This window comes from Arachis duranensis, chromosome 8, assembly GCF_000817695.3.
Source record: "Arachis duranensis cultivar V14167 chromosome 8, aradu.V14167.gnm2.J7QH, whole genome shotgun sequence".
Lineage (NCBI taxonomy): Eukaryota > Viridiplantae > Streptophyta > Magnoliopsida > Fabales > Fabaceae > Arachis > Arachis duranensis.
This window is the reverse complement of record NC_029779.3, coordinates 23298996-23325085: the sequence shown is the minus strand read 5'-3', so window position 1 is coordinate 23325085 and position 26090 is coordinate 23298996. Positions and strand designations below refer to the sequence as shown.

Sequence of the window (26090 nt, the reverse complement as noted above, 5' to 3'; positions counted from 1 at the left end):
GGAAATGCTGTCAGCATATTTTCTTTTCATTACTATTTATTTATTTTTCCTTTAGAATATTTCAAATTTGTTTTTTTTTTTTGAAATACCAAAAAGATAAGTCTCAACAATAAAGTAAATTACAAGTTTACAACTAAAGTCTTACAAAATGAATAAATCTAATAAATATTTAAGTTAAAAGATATTTTGTCCATTCAAATAAGTCATAGAATTTGAATCTCTTTAATATGTGTAACAGTGTAAGTTAGCATTAGATCCTTAAATTTTAAATTCGCAATAGAATAGATTAATAATTAGGAGATACAATGGGAAAAAGATTACTACGTAACTATTATTATTAGAGGAAGTATATGGAGCCAATGAGATACAATGTGTATAATGGGAATATAGGGATGTTGAATTTAGTAGGATATCAGATGTTTATTATTTCTGGTACCCGGATGGTTATTCGATTCAGTAGGATATCATATGTTTATTATTCCTGGTATCCGATGGTTATTTGGATAGTATGAGTGTATTGTGTTTGAGAAATTAGTAGTATTTTACCTTGGAGATTCATTTTTTAACTTATATTAGGCTAAATAAATAGTCTATTGTACACATTGTACAAATATTCCATATAAATAGCCTATTGTACACATTGTAGAAATATTCCATTGGCTCTCTCCACGATAAAATATAACAATGCATAGAAGCTTAGTGATTTGTTAATAACCATTGAAACAAAATTTTGAATAGTGCGAGATTAGAGGTAAGGCGGGAACAGGATAGTGTAGGACATGGTAATTGGTAAGGGATATTCGAGATGAAGAGGGGTAATATTGTCAATTCGTATGCGGGAAACTGCAAAAGGAAAAGGCGGGAAAAAATGGAAATGAAACGGGAAAAGGAAAGTGACAGCGAAACGCGTTTCTCTCTCACTGCTTCTTCTTCATATAAATGGAAGCATAATTGAAAAAGCAGAGAGAGATGAAGAAGGCGAAGACAGTGGTAATGGGAGTGAAGGATCGTTACAGTGAATGGAAGTCAATGGTGGGAGTGTTGTACGACTGGCTGGCTAACCACAACCTGGTCTGGCCTTCACTCTCTTGCCGGTGGGGCCCTCTCCTCGAACAAGCCACCTACAAGAACCGCCATCGTCTCTATCTCTCTGAACAGGTTCATCACTTCAATTACACAATTATACTAATTAATCTTGCTTATACTCATTAATCATAATAATTACTTGTGTTTAATCTTGCTTGTTCTCTCTCTCAGACTGATGGCAGTGTTCCCAACACTCTTGTTGTAGCTAATGTCGAAGTTGTTAAACCTAGGGTTGCCGCCGCTGAACATATCTCTCAGGTTTCAATGACACTATTACTTACTTCATAACCATAATAGTTCATTCATTATTGAATCTAGCGTTTTTGTCCGTTGTTAATTGAAACTCGTGTGTTGTTTATCTCAGTTTAATGAAGAATCGCGCTCTCCATTTGTCAAGAAGTATAAAACTATCATACACCCTGGCGAGGTATGCATATGCGTACATTCGAAGGCCGATAATCGTTTTGCGATGTAAAAATTGTTTATAATTTTTTGTGCATTTTATAAATATGTTTCAGGTGAATAGAATCAGGGAGCTCCGGCAAAATAGTAAGATTGTTGCCACTCATACTGATAGTCCTGAAGTAAGTAAAAATTGTCTATCATTTGAGATTTTCAATCTTAGGCTATTCTATCCAAAATCTTGTTGGTGTAAGTTTGATGTGGAATTTTGTTATTTTTTCTATTTGTGACAAAAGGTGTTTATTTGGGATCTTGAAACTCAGCCCAACCGCCTCCAAAGAATAAATTTTGTAGTAATTGTAACTAGTGTTAGTTTACACTTATAAGGGCTGAATTGATCATTTAGCCATTATGCTGTTTATATATTTGAATTAACGTGTTAGACCACCTGAAATTTTAGGTATGCCTTGTTGCAGGTATTAACTGGGCATGATGATAATGCTGAATATGCTCTTGCTATGTGTCCAACTGAGCCCTTTGTTCTTTCGGGAGGTTAGAGTCTTCTTTGTTTTTAGTTGTCATCTAACTGTGAATGATATCAAAAGTTTCCTTTCTGTTGGTTTAGAAACACCTTACCCCTTATGCATGCACTAGCTTTTTAGGTTCACTAGAAGGAACTGAGATCAAAATTTACATATTATCAACAATAGAAATACAATTGTATTAGACACTGACCTCGGAAAAAATAACAAATACAAATACATTTACAAATGTATGTGTAATAGACATACATTACCGTGTTAATGTTGCTAACATAATATATAACGTTAAACTTTTAAACATCAATTTCCTGTCAAAGAAAAAAGACAAAACACACACTAGTAAAGGGTCAGGTTCTTACTCTTTCTGGATGGTGCCCTTTTTATGCTGTACACTTATTTCGTTAACTCGGTTACAATTCTCAATGGCAGGGAAGGACAAGTATGTGGTCCTATGGAGTATTCAGGATCATATTGCAAGTTTAGCAGCTGAATCAGGTTCCAATGTTAAACATTCTAAGAGTAGTCAGAAAGCTACAGAAAGTCCTTCTGTTGGACCACGTGGCATCTTCCACGGTCATACTAACACTGTTGAAGATGTGCAATTTTGCCCATCAAGGTAGCTGTTTCTTGCTTTCATCGGTACTTGTGTCATACTCTGTAACTAAAGCCATTATTATTTATGGATTTCAAGGTTGCTTACAAGATTATCTGTATTACATATTTACAGATATACTTCATTTAGTTTATCATAAAACAAATCTAATTTATTAAAAAGGAGACGTGCACTTGAGTTCTTAGTCCTGAAAATTATTAACGGGGTTATAAATTTCAAGCAAATCTACGTTCCTACTCTGTCTTAAGAGGTTGGCTCCATGAGTTTCTTATCGTTTCCTGATATACTTCCTATGCAATTTTGTCTCTATCAAATGCAGTGCACTGGAGTTCTGTAGTGTTGGTGATGATTCCTGCCTCATATTTTGGGATGCACGAGTTGGATCAGTTCCAGCTGCCAAGGTTTGATTTCCTCAACTCATCTATATCAGTGCTGCTTGCTTTAGGATTAGAACCATGAAATGTAACTTTTAAATTAGTTCAAGGCGAAGAGAGAAATAAAATTAAGCTTTATGATATCAGTAACTGTTTTAACTTCTGTATGTTGATTTCTTCTGACGATATAAGTTTCAATATTATAGCTTTCGAGATTTGTGGTAAATATAGTTTTAAAAGAGGTGGGCCTGGTTCCCGAAGTACTATTACATTCTTTAATTCCACCAGTTTCCCCTCTAGTATTTCTTTATCACTGCAAGTAGTTGATTGTCGAATCTGATTTTTATGCATCAAGGTTTTGGCAGCCTGTGAACTATTATGCCCTAATCCTTGGTGGTAGATTTTGAAAAATACTGAATACAACTTATTAAGTAAATTTCATTTTGCATAAATTGCATCTTGGTAATTCTTATTCGATATTTCATGCTTTAAATACCATTATGAATATTTCCTATTTAGTATATGTGACTACGTTGTTGCATTTTCCCTTTTTTCGTGTTTCTTTCTTAAACAGGTCAACAAGGCACATGATGGAGATATTCATTGTGTTGATTGGAATCCTCATGATATAAATTTCATTCTGACTGGGTATTAACTTGCTGCATGTGCATTTAAATGAACTTGAATTACAATTTATATGTCCTTCACCTGATTCTTTTAATTAATTTTTGCATTTCCATTCTACATCTTACTGCCATAAATGGAATTAACTTAGAAGTTGGAGCCTTTCCCTCAGATACCAGACAATTTATCAAACTTTTGGATCTTCATTATGATTTTCTGTTGCTTTGGCTTCAGTTCTGCTGACAACACAGTCAAAATGTTCGATCGCCGGAAGCTTAACAGTGAGGGAGTTGGGTCTCCTGTATATAAATTTGAAGGTCATGAGGCAGCTATCCTCTGTGTACAGGTATCAAGGAGATCATGCTTTTGTTGCTTCTTTTAATTTTGCAGTTCTTGTCTACAGTCAGCTATGGAGATTTTTCTACAGTGAATATTAACCTATAATTATGCATATGCTTCAGTGGTGTCCTGACAAGTCCTCTGTGTTTGGAAGCTCTGCTGAGGATGGCTTTCTAAACATTTGGGACCATGAGAAGGTTGATTCTTTCATACTCATCAGTCTTGTGCTTCTATGTTGTATCTCGTTTTCATTTCTTCTTGTCCAAGATTATTCAATGTAACGTTGGAATTGCTACTTTTAGGTTGGTCAGACATCAGGTCCATATCGAGCAAGTGCTCCATCAGGTTTATTTTTTCGGCATGCTGGCCATAGGTATGTATATTATAAACACAATCATAATTATTACTCGGGTAATGATATGGTATATTGCTTCTTTTAGTAAAGAAAAAACCCACAAAAGAAATATATTGTGCAATGCACATGTTCTTTATAAATTTAGTAAAAACCTTTGCTCATTATCCAATTCTACTTTTCACCAAAGAAATTCTCTTATTACTCTTCACTCAGTTTCTGGTTATGTTGAAATAGTTTGACTTCTTATTATGTATTCAGGGACAAGGTCGTTGACTTCCACTGGAATGCATTTGACCCATGGACAATTGTTAGCGTCTCAGATGATTGTGAATGTACTAGCGGTGGTGGTACCTTACAGGTAAACACAAGTTTCTGAAATTCTTGATTTGAATATTGTGAAGAAACGAAGTTATAAAGGCATTCCAGCATGTATATAATATTATTACTCAAGAATTACGTTATAATTTGTTATGATGCAGGTATGGCGAATGATTGATCTGATTTATCGGCCAGAGAAGGAGGTGTTGGCTGAGCTAGATACATACAGAACCCAGATTTTAGGAAGTACCCCTTAAATCCTTGATTTCTTTGCATGTCAGTCACGATCTAGTGTAGAATTTTATTCTGTCTTCGGTTACGAGAAGAATGAAGTAACAATGTAAAATTTGATTTACTGCAGCATCCTTCATTTTAGGAAAACTTGTAACAAATAAAAAAAAAGGAAAACTTGAAACATTTTAAAGCTCCGAAATTTTATTAATTTGTTATAAGAGAAATAATACTCTTTTTGGTAGATTTTTTTTAGATGGTTGTTACAGAACTCAGACCCAAGCTGGGGAGAGAAGATTTAATTTGTTAATTATTTCCGGATAAATCCAAATTAAACAAAATACACATCACACTAAAAACGTTTAGAAACTAATAATTAAAACATAACAGATCTTCAAACAAATAAATAATGAGTAACATTATATGACAAAACACGAATAAATCTCTTCACGTCTGTTATTGAACATTTTAAATATTATGTTTGTCTTGTGTTGATTTTTTTCAAATGATTTCACCATGCTGACCATTACCAATCATACTATTCTAATTTCGCCGACTCACTTTATTCATTCCATATTCATTGTCATCCAATTATATTTATGTGATCCACTTCACCCAAGAGCTATTGTTTGTTATAGCCATACTCTCTCATTCCTGTCTTGCTTTAAAATCTCTCATGCTCCTATACTTTACCCTAATATTTTGTACCAAATATTTTATTTCATGTGCTTTATTTCTTAAGTTTCATTGCTCCCAAGACGTACTTTCTTTCCGGAAATAGATTTTCTCTAGTTTTTTTAATACTTGAGAAAATGAGGTATAATCTCTCACCTTTAATTCTATAAATGAGACCAAAAATAAATATAAAAGAGAAAATAATAAAGAATTAGATTTAACACTAGACACTATCCAATTTTTTTCCACTTAAAAGAACCCACTTCCCTTTTTTCCCTATTTAGCAATTCTACTATACTTTTGTTGTCAATAAAACTTATAATAATAAGTTCACCATCAGATTTTTCAATAACATTCTCTCCCATAAAATACTTTATCATATTATAGAAATCTTCAAGATAACCACCAACAACAAAATTATTATGGGTAGGAATATATATTTTACATACCCACCAATATCACATCCCATTAACTTCCTCCATCCTTGCTAACATTAATCCATCATATTTTCTCTAGTAGATGAAAAATAATACTTTCATCACTTAGTGCAGTTTATCTTTTTACAAATAATACTTGTTTATTGTATTTAATTATGTTCACTCTTTAATCAAAAAATAAAAATATAGATAAAGATATATTGAAAAATGGTATAAATGATAAAACTCAATTTTTTTTAAAAAAAATACTAACAAATATATATATTTATGATTATAGTATATAATTATATATAAAAAAATAAATTACTAAATCAATTATTTGTATAAAATAAATATTAAAATATAAAATATATGTAAAAAAATAAACATATTTATATATTAATATATAGTGATTAATTTGATAATTGATTCTGTATATACATAATTTTTTTATTTTTTTAATGTATTTAATATTCTAACACTTTAAAAAGGTCTGTTGAGCTTAAAAAGTAAAAACTTTTTATAGACAATGTATGTACCAAGAGCTTAGAGATATGGATGCTTGCATCAAAGCATGAAATCATTAAGAAGCAATTCTATGAAATGTGGCAAACACGGAAACATTGGACCCCTAGGCCCTAGCCATAGTACACATCATTATACGAACCTATCAACTACCAACCACTAATAAAGTTTATCTATGTCTCTCTCAAGCAGTGAGTATTGCCTATAATGCTTAGTGATTTAGGAAAATAACATTTTCACTCATTTGATAATGTCACTCCATATATTTTAACACATTATGTTTTTTTATGTTAATGCTACGTGTACACAAAAAAAAATAACATTATCAAAATATGATATTATCAAAATAGTATTTTAGTGGCTGATTTTAGTGTCCAAATAGTATTTTTTTTATATATTATATGTTTACATGAATTAAAAAAATGACATTATCAAAATATGAGTGACAATGTCTATTTCGGTGATCTATCAAAATACCGATAGTTCTCCAACTCCAATACCGATATATCATTTAGAAATTCTACCAAGAAACTCAAATGTTTTTTGTATTCATATCTATATCCCATAAACAAGCAAAAATGGCACAGACAAAGAACCAAAAAGAACATTGCTGTGACAGTGACAGTACACTGTTGTAAACCTTGGATTTACATACTAAACTAACTCTGGTTACAGTTAGCATGCCCAGTAACTGTTATTAGCTTCAGCACAGTCTTGATTTCCCATTTTTTTGCCTGTCCAAATATACAAAACAATGTTGGGTGAATAGGATGCTCTCATGAACTTAAAAAACTTAAGGAAAGAGGAACAAGAGAAACAGAAAAAGAAACTAACCAGAATGAATCCTTCTTTTCTTGTGCTAATAATTCTTCAAAAGAAATGTCAGCAAATTCGTCGTCTCTGTTCTCTAGTTCACGGGATTTCGCCTTGTCCATGCAAGCCCCAACTTCGAGCATCTTTGTTAAATACATAGCATATATTGATGTAAGAGATACTTTATAAGCAGAAGCCAAGCTAACTAACTAGATAATACAAAATGTCTTAGGAAAACTAAAGCATCATTTAAATAGCATTAACACATTTCTGCAACAAAATTGAAGCAAAGATATTTATCGATCCTCTTATGATGGACTCGAATTAACAGTATACCTTCTGGTATGCTGGTGAGAGTTTAAGCTGCTGTTGAAGTGAATTATAAACAAAAGCATCCTCCTCTAATCTCTTTTGCTCCAATTCAAGCTTGTATATCTGTAATACTAAAAAATTTTAGATACTCATTGATGCCATATGCAGACTTGATGAGTTGATGACACAAAAGTTTCGCTAGCTTCATCTTAACCGACCTGTTGACGCAGTCTATCAAAAGAAGATCTGTCTGCCTTGCATAATAAAGCCTTTGTTATTACAAACTTACGTTGTATCACATCAGCCCTATAACAAAAAGAGCATGTAAAAGCAATTAGAACAGTCAACAGAACTTGAAAAGATTTATGCAACTTGAGAAGAATATTATTACTAAAGCCTAAGTTTGAATATATAGCCCCCAGGTTAAAGCAGTTTGGATTTAAAATATTAAGTTCACAAGATTATGGTATCAACTGAAAACCTTAGGGTAGCTGTCTTTATAACATTAGTTAATAGATGAACAAAAATCTTTAATTTCATGATGAATAAGATCACATAAGTTCTAAGCAAATAAAAGCCAAAACAAAAGCATAGAAAAATCTGAAGTAACAGCTTTAGAATAAACTTGAACATACTTGTGTTGTAGTTCATTCCTAACATCAACCAAACAATTAGCAAACTGTACAACCTGCATTACAAAAGAGTAGAGTATTAAATTTTGAAGGTGGATGGCATTCAAATAAAATTGGTGCTGCTATCTCATTTTGAAAATGAATATTATAAGTTTCAACTTCTATGTATGTAAATGAAAAGGAAACAATCATACATCATGATTTGCAAAAATAAACGAACTGTGAATTTCAAATATAAAACAAAAACTCATCTTGCTACAAAACATAGAAGTTAAGATTACTCTTTAGCAAGCAGCAAGAACATTTGGCTCTGAAAAATCTATGATGACATCTGGTACTAAGTGGAGAACTAAGAGATAGAATTGCTCAAACTTTTTCCATGATTTCATTAACAAAAGCTAAACTAAACTAACATCACATAATCCAACAGTCGGTAGAAAATTCAGAAACATAGCAACAGTTTCAAAAACCATAACCAATCATGGAAAGCTAACCATAAAAGCTTGTTCCTATTGTTTCAAACACCAAAAACAACAACAAAAACATGCTCAAATTCTAAGAAAAATGTGTTCTTTTTAACCTGGGCGAGTGTCAATTTCTTGGACTCGTTGCACTTGACGAGTTCATCGTACTGCAGTTTGATCCTTCTCTGCATAGCGCTGCTTGAAGAAGTGAACGGGTACAGGCAACCCGATTCAAAATGAACCCCAGGATCCGAACCCGTATTGGCACCTTCACTCTCTTCAACTCCCGAATTCGCTTTCTTCTTCTTCCCCTTCTTTCTCTTCTTCTTCCCTCTTTGCTCCGCTCCAGGAACCTCCATAGCGGAAGATACTGAATCCGTATCTTCAAACAAGCACGCCCATTTCGCAGAATCGGAGGGCAAAACCTCGAAAAAAACCGAACTTGTCAAATGGGTCGGGGCATTTTCTCCGGGTCGAGGAACCCCGTCGTCGACTGGGTCGTTAGGAGTTTCCAGGTTCTGCGACGGAGGAGGGTGGTGGTGTTGTTTATCTGTTTTGGAGAACCTTTTGTAGATGGAGAAGGAGAGAAAAGTGAGAGAGAGGAGTGAGAGAGAAGCGAGGAAGGCGAAGAAGAAAATGGGATCGTGCATTTGGGAGTGAAGAAGGTGAAGTGAGTAGGCTTTCAAGTTCAAGTTTAAAGAGATTCTTTTTCTTTCTTCTTTTTTTTTTCTCTTTTTCCATCAGATAATTGATGAAGATGATTTATCATAATCTTATATTATATTAATGAATTATATATTTATAAACTAGTTCTATATAGGCATCTAATTGTATATTGTTATATCATAAAAAATAATTAATTTTCAATTCATTGTTTAAAGAGTTATTTAAAAAATAAATTTAATTGAATAATTATGTAAATTTTTTTATATTTTTAATATATATTCAAATAGGTTCTTTAAAAATATTGTATCGAATATTTTGGTTCACAAAAATTTTATTATGTTGATATCTTTGAATTCTATAAAAATAATATATATAGATCCTTCTATTATATTTTTGAGAATTTTTTTGTTCAAATAAAAATAATGAATCTGGTTAAAATAAATATTTATGTATCTTACTTTTATAAAGTTTAAAAATCTTGATATAATAAAATTTTTTTAAGGACAAAAATGTCTTACGCTAAAATTTGGGTAAAATATCTAAATAAAACAAGAAGCTACTAATATTACTCAATAGTCTCAAAATGAAAAACGTTAAGTAAATGTCCCATACATTTATCTATGTAAATCGAATTGATTTAATTCGAATTATATATTCTATATTCTGGTATTAAATCGAATCAATTTGAGTCGAATTAATTGGGTTATTAGTAAATTGAAGTTATTTGATTTGAATTACCAAGGATTGATATTCGAAATATAGCCCATGAGTAGTAAATTGAATCTAATGGATTCGATTTACCACTAATACAACATATATATGTAAATTAAGTCAGTTTAATTTGATTTAGTATTTACTACTTTTAAATTAATTGTTTATTTATTTTATATTAATTTTAAAATATAAATATCAATAAAAAAATATTCCAATTGAATTTAAATAAAATATCAAAAAATTAAAATAAATAAAAATAAAAATTTAATTTTTGTATTTTAGTTCAAATTTCAAAAAATTTATAGTTTAATAAATTACGTTAAAAATGTATGCAAAGTAGAAATTTCTACAGCGTGTCGCAATTTCTAAAAAAATTGGGTCATGCATAAATCACTATAAAATTAAGCGAAGTACCTGCACTCTTGTTTTTACATAAATCACTGAATTCTATAGAAGTTTGTGCATGGTCTAATTTGATAATTTCTTCATAAACACTATTTTGTAGCGGTTTCTATTTTGCACACATTTTAACATAATTTACTACACTAAAAAATATAAATATATAACTTATTTCAAAAAATTGTAATTACATAACTCCAAACTAGTTTAATTTTTTTTCCGTAACTTATCCTAAATTCGTCATCTAAAATTTTAAATAAATAATTTGGTTTTCAGAAGATTTATTTCAAGGCAGCTCAAGTCTTTGATTATAGTATAAAGCAACATATCAGACTTTAGTTAGTGACCAAAAGAAGGGAAAAAAAAATTAGACATTAGGTTATTTTCTTCTTTAAAAAAACTAACGTTTGAACTTTGAATTAACACAAAACGAAAATAAATATTGTTTTCTAGAAAAATATTAAAAAAATATACATAAGAGGATAGAAGTAGTAGTCCTATTTAAGTTAGAGGTCCAATCAAGATTTTGAAATTTTATTTAAAGACATGATTATTTGGATGCAATTTATTGATGAAGTTAAGGAGACAGCATCTTGACTACTAGTGAGTGGATAATATATATTTAAGGAAACATAATTTTATGCTCTTACATTAATAATTTCGCATTTAATCCAAAGACTACTAAGGCACAAATTCCACAAGTTCGTGAAAAATGATTTGCATTTGTCCAATCATTAACCAAGACAAGAAGATCTTTTCCACCTTTTGAAGGAATGGATCATATCATATCATGCATTGTAGTGTGTAAGCGTGTCAGGTCGGTTATGCTTTTGAGTTATGACTTATTTTTTTTGGTTTCCCACGGTATTCTCCATTTAAGGGTCTATCGCTGGCTAATGGGTTGCTGCATGCACAAGGCGGGATTCGAACCCCCGACACTTGCTTAAGCGGACTAGTGAGCTAACCACTAGACCAACCCAACTTGGTTTTTGAGTTATGACTTATGATACCAATTAATCAGAATCACCCAATAGAAATGCAACATAAGCGAATTCTCCCATGACCCTTTTTGTGATCCAAAAGATAAGGCCCAACTTAGTTTGAAGCAAACAGCCTATGAGTTTGGGTTTGGTTAATTGACTTTTCTCACATTAGTTTGAGTTTTGAATAGCCCACAAATCAATAAAGTGTTTTGCACCATTGGGATAATGTTCTTTTGGATAATCATTTAGATAGTTAATATAAAAATAATTATTTTAACTAATATAAAATTAAATAATTGAATGCAGGTATAAAATCATTTTACATTATAGTGCATCAAAATTAAATTCTTAAACTAAATTCATACAAAAAACACGTAGAACCTTGGTCTAGTGGTCATTTTCTATACCTTACAATTAGTGCACTAAATTCGAAAATTGTATAATGCCTAAAATTGAGAGCCGAAAAATTTTTATTTTTTTATTATATTTTAGATCAATAATTTAAATTTAAAAATTTAGAATATTATTTTTTAACCTTTAATAATAAGTTAATTTTCAGTGAATACTGATTTTTTTTTAATAAAGCATTAGCATTGGCCAGAAACAAATCATGGAAAATAGTACTAAGAAAAGACCCTGAAAAAAGAGAGAAAAAAAAGGGGGGGGTGAGGTGGGAAATATGACTGAATTTTAAGCTAATATCATATATGAATGAAGCTTACAATGGAAAATAATATTACAGGAAGCAAGAGGCTTCCACACTAAGAGAAAAAAAAAAAAAGCAATTGCACATGGACTTAATTAGCATGTCTCAGTGTGCATCTACCAAATCTTCTTAATCTTTCACCTTTTTTGTATAACAATTAACAAGCAGAACACCAATGTATATACACATATCCACATTCATGTCTGCAATCTCTACAGGCTTTCAACCAGATGGTGTGTTGTGGTTTCTTCAACTTCACCTTTGGAAGAAGCCAAAATCAATGCTTGTCTTCTGCTGCTCTAACAAAGTGTGAACTTTACTTCACCAGATAAACCTGTATTGAATTTGAGGGGAAAAAAAAATAATAATAATAATAATGGAACTATCAGGTACATATGGCCTCCACTGAGAGTTTCTTCATAACATTTGGACATGGATCTCCTCCGAAATTTTCGGGTGACACTGTTACAGTGCACCAGCTCTGTCCAACACAATTCTGCAACAACAAAATCATTGTTGACTTATGAACCAAGTAAAAGTAACAATTGAACTTTTTGAAGATTCTGCAAGAAAGGAAGCAATACCCTTTGAAATGCATCATATGATTTGTGAGCATGGCAGCTTCCTTCATGGAAGTTTCCACAAGATCCTTCTGGAGTACCGAAGCTAGCGAATTTGATCGACGAGATCTTTTGTCCAAAGCCGCATGATAAATGCACTTTAGGCCTAATAGGTTTGTCAGCTTTGCCAGAAGCTTGCATCTGGTAGCTTCTAAGATTTGGCTGCCACTCATAAATATCAGCACACACACTATCTATATCGCGCCTAACCAGAAAGATGCCGTTGGGATCTCCCGCCAGTTCTTCAAACACAACCAATAAATTTCCAGTTGGCTTCAGCCATGAATGAGGAACATGATACCTGAAATTACCAGCTAGCCATCAGTTTGTGAATAGTTTCTCAACAGCATTGATACAACTTCAGAGAAAGCTGTATGTATATTTCTCACCATCTTTGAGAAGCCTCCCCACAGTTACTTCTGCATTTATTCTCGTTGTAAGTTCCAGCATAGTCACAAGAATCACAGGTACCTGATGCTTTATAAGCAGGCCAGTATCGACCGAGACTCTGTCCATTTAGCCACACTTGACCTTTGCCCATGCTGCCCATATCTAAACCAAATGGTGCGGTTCCAGCCGGAGCATCAAAAGTAGTCTGCAATTAATAAAGAAAAGAAAAGAAAAAAAGAAAAAGAGAGTAGGATGTTATCATAAGCCTTTCAACAAGTGCAACCGAAAAGAATGCTAAAGAAGCTTTGTGATATACTCACTTTGTACCAAGTCAGTGGCTGCCTTTGAGAAATTAAAGACCCTTGAATCCAGTCAACTGAGGAAATTCCACTGAGAGAATGGAGACTCAAGGCTTCTCCTTTAAGACCAATCTAAATAAAACAAGCATTCAAGTGAATCTCAAGCAAAATAAAGCAATAGAAAGAGATGGCATGATGAATGTTTTAGGAAGAACCTTATAAGACCATTTCTGCCAAGACAAGTCCCTTCTCCCCTCGTTGAGACCGTATAATGTAATTGGGCCAAGAACACCAGCATTCCATGTTTCAAAATGTGGACCAACATTCTGCATGTCAGGAACAGACACAAGTTAGTTATGTAATATATACATTTCGTGATTATGAAAATTGGCAGAGTGGAAATGAAGGTGGTGAATCTGACAATATCGTTTGTGTATGTGTGCGCACGTGTGTGTGATGGAGAACATACCGGTAGTCCAACTGCAACACTTAGAAGAGAGATTTTATTAACACCAGCTCTGAGCTTCACAGCCTGGCTAAATGTTAGTTTGGGGAATTCTAAGCTTCCATAAGCAGTTCCTGTTCACCAAGTGTTATGTACATAAATTACTTGATGAACCCTGATATATTAATTCCATTCAATCTTCTAATTTGTCAAATCTCAAATACAATACACTAACTTGTTTTATGATGAATTAAGTATAACCGAAAATTCATAAACCAGCACTATGCTGCTCACCTGATAGCTGACCATTGACAAACACATGCAAGGCATGCCCAGCAGATAACACTGTAAGAACAGGATCCTTTCCATTCCACAAAAATCCTTCATTGGAATCAATCACAACACTAGCAAGAAATGGAGCAAGACAAATTTAAAATATGGAAAAACCAGAATGGATAACTGGAATATGATCTGTTAAGTTTATAGCAAAGGATTGTGATAGAAAGAAATTGTATGTCACTCACTCTGTGGAGTACCAAAGGTAGTCAGATAAATCTCTAGTTGTATTTAACTGTTCCAATAGGCCAGTCATGGTGAAGGAACTGTCATCAGTAGAGGCTGGTTCTTCATTAAATGATTGCCAAGTGAGTCCTCCATGAATGGGAATTCGGGTCATCTTCATCTGTGCCTTCTGCGAACCAACCTGTACAGATATTGCAACTTCACTTCAACTGAAATCTATACTTGATCTTGAATATGCTGAAAGAGGATATCCTTCTCTTTATTTCAAGCATGCTATTAATTCACTCAATCATATATACTTGGTATATCTCTTTAATCAAATCTCAAATTATATTATAATTCTAAAGAAGATCCGCTCACCCTTGCAGTGTTATAAACAGTGTTCTTGCAGTCAGGAAGAATGCTAATAGACCAAGGAGGCAGGTTATAGTGCATATTCCCAAATGCCACTTTTGCAAAAGATTTTGGGTCATAGTTTGCAAGGAATGCAGCACAAGCTCCTGAGTCTGATTTGAAGACATGAGCCTGGACATGAACGTTAGGAATTCACTTTGATTAGAGCATCTCACGCAGGATCGATAATTGTCACATTACTAGATCAAGTTATACCTCTTGATAGTTTCCAATCTTTGTTACAGCAGGATCCCCCGAAACTAAAGCAGGTTCACAGAGTTTTATTGCTCTATGTAAATCTTTAAGATGACCCCACTTCGGCTGCCTGAGAAGTCCTGAATATAGGAAAAAAAAATATAGTCCAATTTACTCCAATGTGTGAATGTGTGTTATGTCAATCAAGTTAACTTCACATATAGTATGATAGAGTCTACAAGAGAAAGAATGAAGCAACTCCAGAAAAGGACCTACTAATAGATGTTGAAAATGAATAATTTCAAATTATTTCTTATTTTGGAATCTAATGTATATAATGAGACAAACCAAAGTATTTATGGTTCATGTCAAGTATTTGAATGCTGTGTGTTTACCATATTCATCAATAGGTGCATCATAATCATAGCTTGTAGCAATAAATGGACCACCAGCAGTTCTACCGAAATTTGTTCCCCCGTGATACTGAAATGAACAAATAGTTAGAAAGGATGAGTATTTAGAAAAGGTGAACCTAAAAACTGATACCAACAAATAATCAAGTTACCATGTAATAATTGACAAATGCTCCCCCTTTCTGTATAAATCTTGCAACTGCAAATGCCAAATCTTCAGCAGGTCGATAAGGAACCGAACCTCCGAATTCAGTAAACCTGAAAAAGCATAAAGGTAAAGAGTCATAAAATGAAAAACCAGGCATTACCCTCTAGCTTGTATGTTACTAATTCTCATGGAAACCCCGAAGAAATAATAAACAGGAAAGAGGGAATCAATACCATGCAGTCCAAGCTTCCGTCCACATCTTTGGTTTGTAAGCCTTATTTGGAGAGAAGTAATCACAATAGAAACCATTGCAAGTGTTAATCTGAAAAAAAGTTTTTCACATTGAAATTATAAGCTGCCTAAAACCTATAAAGCATTGCATCAACAATGCAATAATAGAGGCTTCAAAAATATAACCCTTTTTAGTATCCTCACTTAGGTGAGAATGCTAAAGAGAATTACAGTTTAGGTTGAACTTACCATAGGATCAGGAGCATCATCTTGTTTGCACATGACCCATGGAACCCCAGTACCAAGTCCTACAGCCATATCTGCTGCCCACTTAGTGTAGGACTTACCAGAAGCACCAATTTCATACTCCATAGGTCCATATTCATTTTCAATCTGCACAATGAGTCAATGACACCAGTGTAAAATATAAAGTCTCAATACAAGTCTCCAAGATTGGACTAAGTAACAAACAAGGTAAACAAATAAGTGATGTCTGCAAGATAATGTAAATTAAGAGATTGGACTTATTAGAGGATTGCAGAAGCACATACCTGGGATAGAATTATTGGACCTCCCTGAGTTTCATATAATCTTTCTGCCTTCATCATATCGACAATCTTCGTGGTAAACTTTTGCATTTGAAACTTCAACATGGCAATGCAAAAGTCAAGATTAATTAGAAGATGCTCACATGACATCAATGGAGAAGAAAAAGGTTGACATTTTCCAATTATGTCTCCTATCTTACCTTAAAAGGGCCATTGTCTGTTCTGAAGCTGATACCTGGAATGTACTTCAGCCAAACAGGGAAACCCCTAAAATCCAATCAGGTAAAACTGCTATAAGATATTTCTAGTTCTAACATGTGCCAGAATAATTTTTCCAATGTTCTTAGGAGGAAAGGAAATCAATGCTTTCATTACCCAAAGTTCCACTCAGCACAGACATAAGGACCAATCCTTAGATGCACATAAAGGCCTGCTTGCTGCACCAACTTTATGAACTTCACCAGATCATAGTTTCCCTCAAAATAATACTACAATTACCAAAGGGTTAAACTTGTTAACCATTAATCACTCAGTGAAAAGCAAAACACACAAGGCAATAGCTTACTTTGCCAGGTGAAGGTTCATGGCCATTCCAGAAAACATAAGTCTGAATCACATCCAAACCTCCTTCCTTAGCCTTTTGAATGAGATCTGGCCACATCTGAAATAGCCACAAGCAAAGACCAGAACCTCAGGAATCCATAAAACAAAACACTAAAAAGGAAGAAACTTCAAGGTACCCATTTGAGCAAAAAGAATAATAGAACATCAGAAACCAGAAAGGACACTGAGAGCAATACCTCAGGGGTGCTTCTAGGGTAATGAATGGATCCAGAAATGAGGATCCTTCTTTGGCCATTAATGGTGATAGCCTTTGAGTCATAGGACACAGAAGCATTACAAGAAACAAAGAATGAAGATGCCAGGAGCAGCAGGGGAAGAAGCACATTCCACATTATGAGCTTGAGGCTCATGCTCACCATTGAAGAACAAGACCTTCGCTTCCCCCCTTCAGCTTGGTAAAGTCAAAAAGCAAAAGCAAAAGCAAATGCAGGTTGTGTTATTCTAAGCAAATGAAGAAGGGAAGTAACATGGAAATGGCTTTTGATTCTTTCTCACACTTTTGTGTTTTGTCTTCTATGAACTCTCTCTCTTTCTATTATTTAATCCTTCTTTTTCTTATTTTTGCAGTGAATGAATGATTGAAGTGGTAGCCAGAAACAAGTTGGGAGCTTCAGAAAGACACTGTTTTTGAGTTTTTCTTTCAATTTTCATCTCCCTTCTATTTTTTATTGCCTTTTCTCTTTCCTGCAGCATAGATTAAATTTAACAGGAAAAAAAAAGTACATAGAACAATATTTTAGTAAGAAAATGAATGCTATTTGCATGTACTTATATAAAGAGAGGGAGAGAGAGAGAGTGAAGTGAATGGAGTGGGGAATGAGGAGTGTAACACAGTGAGGAGGTGCTGTTGGATATATGGTGGACCCAACTAAATATTTGTAATTTTTTTGTTTGGGGAAAAAGTATTTGTATGATTTTATTTTTTTATTATTATTGTTATTATATTGAAGAGGTTCAAACCTTCAAACTTCAAACTCCAAATTTGTTATGAAGAGCTAAAGATTAGTGTTGCTCTTGTAGATGAGTACGAAGAGACTATACTATTTGAACTAATTTATTGACTAGTATCGTCTAATTTAATATTAAATAACTATTTTTTTAAATAATTGTTTATATAGAATATTATATATTATTTATTTTATGCCAAAAAAATTTAGTAAACACCCCAACTAAACATTTCATAGAAAAAATAGTTTTTATTCTAAAAGTATCTTCGGAAGCGTCAATTTCCAACTTCTTATTAAATAGCGTTTTGTGTTTGTCCAATATGTATGTGTTTCACACACTTGCTAAATATCAAAATAAAAAATACTTTGTTTAGCAAAATTCTATAAATTTAAAAAAAGTGGATTAAATAATTTATAAGAATCTGGGTTGACGGGGAACATAAAACATAGGTTGATCTTCCAAGACAATGAATTCCATTTTCGAAGGTATTTAAATCATTAAATGGGCTCTAACATGATTTTTGAAAGTTAAAGGCGTGTTTGGGTGAGGAAGTTGCCCGAAAACGAGTTTTGGAGGACAGGAAGAAAGAAAGATTCTCCACCCAATCCCGATGTGGTCGGTTCCTTTTTCACCGCCCGTATGTTCCTCATCCACGCGCTTCATCCCTTCGTGTCCATACGAGAACCAACTCAATTCAGATTTAAGTGAAAATTTAATTACAGTTAATTTCACATAAAATTGATAGTTTAGAGTTATTAGATGATAATTTAGTTAAATTTATTAAATTATTTAATAATTTTTAATTATCAACTTTATATAAAATTAACTATATATAAATTTCCACCATTATAAAATTGTCTGAATTGTTTAAATTCGAGTCAAATCAAATCGGTTCGGATAATTAGATATTAAATACGAAATTAGAAATAATATAGAAAAAAAATTTATATGACTTTAAGAACTTTTTTAAAAACAATTGATGAAGTATAGATGACAATTATTTTGTTTTCATAGTTTGGAATGAGTGAAATTAGTATTAAATTAGTAAAAATTATATATATATTTCAATATAATATGTTGGGTTATTAGATAATTGAATCTGGGTCGAGTTCTACATTTTTAAGTTCGATATTCAGATTAATTAAGGTTGGCTATGATTGGATTTTATCTGATCAATTATCAGTTAAGTAGTATTTTGTAATAATCGAGTCGAATCAAATTTAAATGGTTTAATCAAATTATCCATATCTCTTATACTTTTATTAACAAATAATTTAGAACATATTTAAATTTTGTTTAAATATTATTGTTAATTAATAGATTATTATATATATATATATATATAAATTAAAATTTAAATATTTAAAAATTATAAAAATATACGAATACGTTAATCACTCTAATAAATTCAAATTGATTGTTCTGAGTCTAATTTTATCTTACCTTTTAGTGTGAAGCCAATGAATCTTTTAAGTTAAACGAGTATAAAAATGGTACATTATGGTAAATTAGTGACCATATATGAAGCTAAATTAAGGGAATCAATGGTTACTTGTGGGGGGATAAAGGGAAGTAAAAGAACCGATATATAACAGAAGTAGTGCTTTTTATTTATGATATGATGTGAATTGTGAAGTATAAGCATCATCTGATTGCATTTCCGTTACAACTTCCAAATCCCACAAACAAAGCAATAATATATTAATTAAATCAACTCTAAATCAGCAACTTAACTTGAATTGGTTTCCATTGCAATTTCATACTAACCCAAGTACCAACCTCTTATTTTCCATGATTTTTCAACAACCTGCAGGCAGCAACCTAACCTTCCCAACCACATTAATTCATGTATTCAGATTTATTAGAATTTTTCTAAATGAAAAAGAAAAGGTTGAACTTTGGATTAAAAGGCTTGTGATTTCTACCAAAAAAAAAAAGCTTAAATATGATGGTTTAGTTTAAATTAAAATGACTAGCTATATAAAATGAATGCATTATATGTGTTACTGATTAGTTATTTATAAATATTAAATTATTAATTAAAATTGAAGGCAATTTTCTATATAAATTGAACAAGGGATTATTGAAGTAACAGATTAAATTTTTTATATTTTCATTTATTGTTCAAGAATTTTGTTAATGAGTATTTTTGAACGCTTGCAAAAGTTTTTTATTTTTATATATATTTAGAGCTAGAAAATTTATTTTTGGTGTAAAATTTAATGCATAGCATTGTAATACAAAGTTGGGAGCGATGGTTTGGTTGGTTGCTTGCTTGTAGCGTGAGAAACCAAAGAATCAATGTCGTGTGTCATAGAAAGCCACAAAAACAGTTTCGTAGTCACTGGTCAAATTTTGTAGGCAGTTTTTTTTATTTTTAATAACATGCATCAAAATCTTTTTTATATAGCTCATCTCATGGCTGATTTTTTTAGATATGATATTAGGGTGTGTGTAATGCGGGAATATGATGATTATAGGTGATTTACACTGTTATGGCGGTGGTGAGTTTTTGGCATTTAGGGGGAAGAAATCGGTGGCACCGATTTGAGGTAGGGGAAATCGGTACCACCGATTTGTGTGAGAGAGGGGGAAATTCGGTGGGACCGATTTGTGGAAGGGGGAGGATGTTGGGTATGAAATCGGTGCCACCGATTTGTGTGTGGTCTAATTTTTTTTTTAATCCGGGATCAGAAATCGGTCCCACCGATTTGGGTGTGTAGCGGTCGGTCCCTCCGATTTGCCATTAGTCAACACAAAAACGGATGTTGGTATCACAGAAGCCCCATTTCTTCCTCGTTCCCTAATGATCATCCTCTTCTCCTCTCTTCTCTTCTCTTCTCTTCCCTTCTCTGATTCTTGTCTTTCATTTGTGTAAAAAAAATTTCTGTGAGGCTGGGAATAGATAGTGTTATGGATGATAGAGTTGTATTGAAGATTTATTACTACGGGCAGATCTTATTACAAACATATGAGGGAGTTCAATTCGTGTGTGAAAATCCATTAGATGTTGTTATTCCATTCACATTGTCATTTGAGGAGTTGAAAGGTGTGATTTGTGAGAAGATAGGCACGCAAAGATGTAGGAGAATATCGTGTATTTTGTACAGGTATCCTTTACCTGTGTTTGGCGGGTTTGTTCAATTTCAAACCAAGTATGTGATGGACGAAGCGAGTATGCAGGAAATGTTTTCAATGTACATGGAAAATCGCCACCGAATATCGTGCATCGAGTTATATATTGAGTTTGAGCAATCTGAAGCAGACCGTAACATTGAGTTGGAAGATTATAATAGTGAAAGCGAAGATGAATTTGAAAGTAACTATGAGATCGTCGGTCCAGGCGAGGACGAAGAAGAAGCTGTTGGCGACATGAACGCAGATGTGGCGGAAGTTGCAAATGCACTAGCAAACCCGCATCCGTTTCAAGAGCCTTCTTTCATGCGGTCGTTGGATTTGGGGGCTATGCACGCACCGGAGTTTCCGGAATATATGAATACAGGTGCGTAAACCTAGCTAGCTACGTGAATCTCTGAATTGTTGTTTACGTAGATGGAATAGAGAAAAATAAGACTATAACGATCTTACCTAGTAAAGTATGTTTATTAATTGAGTTGTAATGAAGGACTTCTTACTGAGTACATAATGAAGCATTTGTTACTTTTGATGTATGTAGCCCCTCCTGTTGTGGCGGATGGTGAGTTCACAGTGGGGATGGAATTTAGCTCAAGGGAGGCAGTAATCAAGGCAATGAAAGATTATACCATCCGGAGAGAATGGAAAATACAAGGGTTGTTTATTGGTTGCAGTGTCACAAGATGGTAATAACAACATCGTGCCTATTGCATTTGCCATAGTGGAGGGAGAGACTTCTGATGCATGGCACTTTTTTCTGAGCAACCTGCGTCAACATGTGGTGACCCGTGATGGTGTCGGACTAATCTCCGATCGACACGATTCGATTAGGTCAGCTATTGAACGAAGTAATGGGGCGTGGTCTCCTCCAAGAGCTTTCCATATGTTTTGTATCAGGCATATTGAGTCCAACTTCTTGAGGAAGTTCAAAGCACCTTACCTGCAGAAGCTTATCGTCAACATTGGTAAGTTTGTATACAATGAACTTTTTATTTATTGTAAGCATGATCAAATAGACTGGTGTTCATAGCTGACTGAATGTTTTTCATAGGATACTCGAGGACGACCAGGGAGTACCAGATGCGCTATGAACGATTAAAGGAACGGGGTGAGGCTTACACCAATTGGCTTGATCGGATCTCTCGTGAGCAGTATGCTTTGGCATTTGATGGTGGTTACCGATGGGGTCATATGACCACCAATCTTGTGGAATGTATCAACTCCGTCTTAAAGGGTGCACGCAATCTCCCAGTCACTGCACTTGTTAAGGTGACATTTTACAGGCTGAATGAGTTGTTCACTAGGAAAAGAGCTGAGGCTGAAGCCCGAATCAGTGCTGGACTTATGTTCTCTGAGATGGTGACAACCAAGCTGAATGCAAATCAACGAGCATCAGGTAACATACAGGTTAGCTGTTTTGATAGAGAAAATGAAGTCTTCGAAGTACGCGAGATGCCTAGTGGGGTTGAGTATGTAGTTGACCTGCGCCACTATCGGTGTGATTGTGGTGAATTCCAGGTTGACCGAATTCCGTGTAGGCACGTGTTTGCGTGTTGTGCAAATCAGAGGTTGGATTGAAAAGTGTTCGTTAATGACGTTTACAAGATGGACCAAATTCGAAGAGTATACAGGGCTAGGTTTCGACCACTGGGAAATCCGGCAACGTGGCCTGCTTATCATGGACCTAGATTCGTTGGAAACCCGTTCCTCAGACGGGTTGCCAAGGGCCGGCCGAAGATGACCCGCTTCTTGAATGAGATGGACACTCGTATGTTGCGTCGCCCGAGGCGATGCAAGCAATGCGGTGCAGAGGGCCATAGTCGCAGTAGATGTCGTCAAAGTGGTGGACCGAGTGCAGGTCCAACCGAATAGTAGTAGTTACCTTTTTTTACATTTCGTTCGGATTTCATTTATGTACGACATTGACTTTTGAATTGACCAACCAGTGCTTATATTCATTTCAAACCTGATTAACATACACGATAGAGAATGGGCATAACAACGTAAGTAACATATTCGATAGGCAAAAAGTAATAACAATCTACGTAACATACTCAATAAGTAAATACTCAATAAGTAAACAAATATATATATATATTCTTTTTATATTTTTTATGCAAAAACTCTTTTTATATTATAAACACATATAAAATATAATTTTAATAACAATTATGCTACGTTTACATAAAATAATTATTTGTACAAAATAAAATTTAAAATACAATAACAATAACAATGTAGTCTACAAATCCAATAAGTAGATACCAATAACCAAATAAACATAGTCAACAATAACAACCTACTTAACAATAATAACCTAGTTAACATACTCAATGAGTCAATAGTACACATTATCTCTTAAATAGTAGTAAGAACCTAGGTAACATTCTCAATAATTAACTAGTTACAACTTCACTTCCTCGGTGCCCACTTGATATCTTTGTATATCTTTCTGCACTTCTTTGCAATCCTGTTAAAAGCGGATGGTGTATACCGATTTGCACTCCGACGTGGAGGATCAGCTCGAAGGTTGTAACCTTTACCTTTTTCACTTGTGGCCGTACCTATGTAAACACAACAAATACAAATACAAACATAAATATAAATGTAAATATAAGTACAAGTTCACGATGCATACAAATATAAATACAAATACAAATATGAATACAAAAACAAATACAAATATAAATACAAATACAATTACAAATATAAATACAAATCATTACTAACATTATGTTTTACCTGCACTAGGTGCTGTATCCTCGTCAGCAGGATCGTCATCCTCATCACCACCCTCATCCTCAAACTCATCAGCGTCATTCCCCTCATCCTCAGACTCATCCTCATCATCACCCTCATCCTCAAACTCATCCTCAACCTCATCCTGATGAACTGCTCTATGACTCTCATGAATCAGAGTCATCGGAATACGTCTAGGATTTCCACTTTGTATGATCCCTCCCGCCGCTTCATTACTTCTGCTCGAGTCAACAGACATTCTGGCACCAGAATTATCAGATGAAGTGCGACCCCGATATCCCAAATCCAATGACCTCCTAGCTGGAGTAATTCCACCAAAATGTGCTTGATGGTCGGTGGGAATGTCAAAATAATTACCTGAATGTGACTGGTGCGACCCCGATGCCATCAAACCAAGTAGCTGACTGAATGAAGGTTGCTCTCCATACTCAGAATGTGGACCACCCCAAAACTGATGGTGTGACGGGACTGACGCTGAGTAATAATCAGACGGATGCGTGTAAGGAACATATGGTGCAAAATACTCAACCCCCTGATGTGGCGGTTCCGGTGGCGGTGGTGGTGGAGGTACGGCCACCGGTTCCGGTTCCGGTTCTGGTGCCGGTGGTGGTGGTGGTGGTGGAGGACCTTCTGGATTCTCTTCAAAAACAAGGTTTGACAATTGCAAGTGGTCACCATATGCCTCTCGGTACCAATGTATGTAAATTTCTAACGGATAATGTAAATGCTCAAAGTCTTCAGATAGAATGTGACTATATCGATTGGTCCATTGCATCACCCAACGCGAGTGGGTATTGGCCCAGTCTTGATTCTTAGGCCCAGTTAGAACTTCCCCATGTGATGCACCTAGATCCTGCACTTCACTAGGAACACCCTGTGTCAATCCAGATTGCCTCCTGACTCTATCAGTAGCATGCCACTCGATGCATTCAAAAGATATAAGTGGCACTGTGGCACTCCACACCACCGAATTATGATGGATGGCTAAGGGAATTACGTCTGGGTCGATGTATCCAATGCCATAAGCCTGCCAAAGAAACTAGACAATTCTCCCAGTAAGATGATTACACAACAATTACTTCACTTAAGAATTTACATAAGGTACTTGTATTTTACACAATACCTGTCCTTCTTCTAGATCATCCAACAACCTCCTGTATTGGGCAAGCGTTTTATATCGGTAGGCATAGTTTTGACGGTCCCAGTTATGCCACCTGCAGACGGACAATCCATTTCTTAACTTAAATTACCATAAACAAAATACAATTTAAATCAATTACTTCAACGCATACTTTAATCAAGATTACCTGTTTGCAATTAGAAACACTCGGGGATTGCCAGGAATCGGCGCTAGAAATGGTAGCCGGATCCAAGCCCAACTTACCAACAGTGTCAGTGGACCGTCCATCTCCTTGCAGTCGACACGAGTTGCCCTGCACAATGATCTATACAAGTGTGCCAGGCATGCCGAACCCCAACTAAACTGTATGATCTGGCCAAAGTTGCGGAGCAACGGTAAAAATTTCCAGTGCACCCCTGCACCCGACTTATCTGCAAATAGAACTTTCCCAAATAACAACATTATGTGACACTTTACATACATCTGCATGCTAACATCATCATTCAACACTATACGATCTCTCACACCCCTAAACCACGTTAACTTTATAAAGCTCCCTCTACATTCATTTTTGCTGGGTGCAACTCCAAAGTGGTGCAAGCACTCGGCTTCCAATGCCTCAAAGCTATTCATGGTCGGACCTGTAACCGGAAGACCATTTGTTGGCAGACCGAGAATTACCGCCACATCCTCCAAGGTCACGGCACACTCACCAACCGGAAAATGGAATGTATGAGTCTCGGGCCGCCATCTCTCAATCAGAACATTAATCATTGCTGACTGGCCTTTAATAACTCCAATTTGGGATACATAATAAAATCCAGTCTCGCGTAACTGTGCCTCAACAATTTGGTTATATGGATCCGGCGGGTGTAAATGATCGCACTCCAACATCCTTAAAGCCTACAATACCACATTTTCCAGTATAAGAACAAATATAACACAACTATATTATTCAATAACACAAGTATACTTAACATGTCCATTAAAACTAATTTCCAGCATAAAACCAATTCAAACAAAAAAACAGCATACTAATTTCTTATTATTATTATTATTATTATTATTATTATTATTATTATTATTATTATTATTATTCAAACAGCAAAC

The 26090-nt window shown here is 34.3% G+C and overlaps 4 protein-coding genes and 1 long non-coding RNA gene across 5 annotated transcripts in view; 1 reads left to right on the top strand and 4 right to left on the bottom strand.

Moving 5' to 3' along the window:
• The first annotated feature begins 865 nt into the window (after window positions 1–865).
• LOC107461442 (WD-40 repeat-containing protein MSI4) lies at window positions 866–5078 on the top strand. The gene is made up of 14 exons (XM_016079932.3): window positions 866–1158; window positions 1258–1344; window positions 1451–1513; window positions 1605–1670; window positions 1785–1838; window positions 1965–2040; window positions 2460–2646; window positions 2963–3044; window positions 3592–3665; window positions 3876–3987; window positions 4103–4177; window positions 4283–4353; window positions 4594–4693; window positions 4815–5078. The coding sequence occupies exons 1-14, from the start codon at window positions 970–972 to the stop codon at window positions 4908–4910; spliced, it is 1332 nt and encodes a 443-aa protein (XP_015935418.1). The 5' UTR covers window positions 866–969; the 3' UTR covers window positions 4911–5078.
• Window positions 5079–6865: 1787 nt separating this feature from the next.
• LOC107461441 (uncharacterized) lies at window positions 6866–9390 on the bottom strand. Its single transcript, XM_016079930.3, has 6 exons — window positions 8838–9390; window positions 8261–8313; window positions 7844–7931; window positions 7650–7748; window positions 7335–7456; window positions 6866–7234 (listed from the first exon to the last, which is right to left on the bottom strand). Exons 1-6 carry the CDS (start codon window positions 9369–9371, stop codon window positions 7204–7206), a joined length of 927 nt encoding a protein of 308 aa, XP_015935416.1. The 5' UTR covers window positions 9372–9390; the 3' UTR covers window positions 6866–7203.
• A 2777-nt stretch (window positions 9391–12167) lies between these two features.
• LOC107461440 (beta-galactosidase 1) lies at window positions 12168–17757 on the bottom strand. The gene is made up of 19 exons (XM_016079929.3): window positions 17194–17757; window positions 16959–17054; window positions 16769–16881; window positions 16594–16660; window positions 16397–16489; window positions 16095–16238; window positions 15848–15936; window positions 15619–15724; window positions 15449–15536; window positions 15075–15193; window positions 14826–14990; window positions 14468–14646; window positions 14238–14347; window positions 13968–14077; window positions 13714–13824; window positions 13520–13630; window positions 13199–13404; window positions 12774–13110; window positions 12168–12685 (listed from the first exon to the last, which is right to left on the bottom strand). The coding sequence occupies exons 1-19, from the start codon at window positions 17374–17376 to the stop codon at window positions 12575–12577; spliced, it is 2538 nt and encodes an 845-aa protein (XP_015935415.1). The 5' UTR covers window positions 17377–17757; the 3' UTR covers window positions 12168–12574.
• Window positions 17758–23338: 5581 nt separating this feature from the next.
• LOC110274335 (uncharacterized) lies at window positions 23339–23986 on the bottom strand. Its single transcript, XR_002366272.2, has 2 exons — window positions 23843–23986; window positions 23339–23664 (listed from the first exon to the last, which is right to left on the bottom strand). It is a non-coding gene; the product is annotated as an uncharacterized LOC110274335 (long non-coding RNA).
• A 33-nt stretch (window positions 23987–24019) lies between these two features.
• LOC127741221 (serine/threonine-protein phosphatase 7 long form homolog) overlaps window positions 24020–26090 on the bottom strand; it is a 32125-nt gene continuing 30054 nt past the window's right edge. Inside the window, exons 3-6 of the mRNA XM_052253281.1 lie at window positions 25168–25883; window positions 24984–25074; window positions 24218–24899; window positions 24020–24099 (exon numbers count right to left, since the gene is read on the bottom strand). Of these exons, the coding sequence (XP_052109241.1) occupies window positions 24020–24099; window positions 24218–24899; window positions 24984–25074; window positions 25168–25883 (1569 nt within the window). The remainder of the gene's footprint in view (window positions 24100–24217; window positions 24900–24983; window positions 25075–25167; window positions 25884–26090) is intronic.

Coding starts and splice junctions, on each gene's coding strand:
- LOC107461442 (XM_016079932.3), top strand. CDS start 970: ATGAAGAAGGCGAAGACAGTGGTAATGGGAGTGAAGGATCGTTACAGT. Junction 1,514..1,604: donor CTATCATACACCCTGGCGAG/GTATGCATATGC, acceptor AATATGTTTCAG/GTGAATAGAATCAGGGAGCT. Junction 1,671..1,784: donor CTCATACTGATAGTCCTGAA/GTAAGTAAAAAT, acceptor TTGTGACAAAAG/GTGTTTATTTGGGATCTTGA.
- LOC107461441 (XM_016079930.3), bottom strand. CDS start 9,371: ATGCACGATCCCATTTTCTTCTTCGCCTTCCTCGCTTCTCTCTCACTC. Junction 7,932..8,260: donor AGGAATGAACTACAACACAA/GTATGTTCAAGT, acceptor TTTTTGTTATAG/GGCTGATGTGATACAACGTA. Junction 7,457..7,649: donor TCTCACCAGCATACCAGAAG/GTATACTGTTAA, acceptor TATTTAACAAAG/ATGCTCGAAGTTGGGGCTTG.
- LOC107461440 (XM_016079929.3), bottom strand. CDS start 17,376: ATGGTGAGCATGAGCCTCAAGCTCATAATGTGGAATGTGCTTCTTCCC. Junction 14,991..15,074: donor AGATTGGAAACTATCAAGAG/GTATAACTTGAT, acceptor GTTCATGTCCAG/GCTCATGTCTTCAAATCAGA. Junction 14,647..14,825: donor CTGTTTATAACACTGCAAGG/GTGAGCGGATCT, acceptor ATATCTGTACAG/GTTGGTTCGCAGAAGGCACA.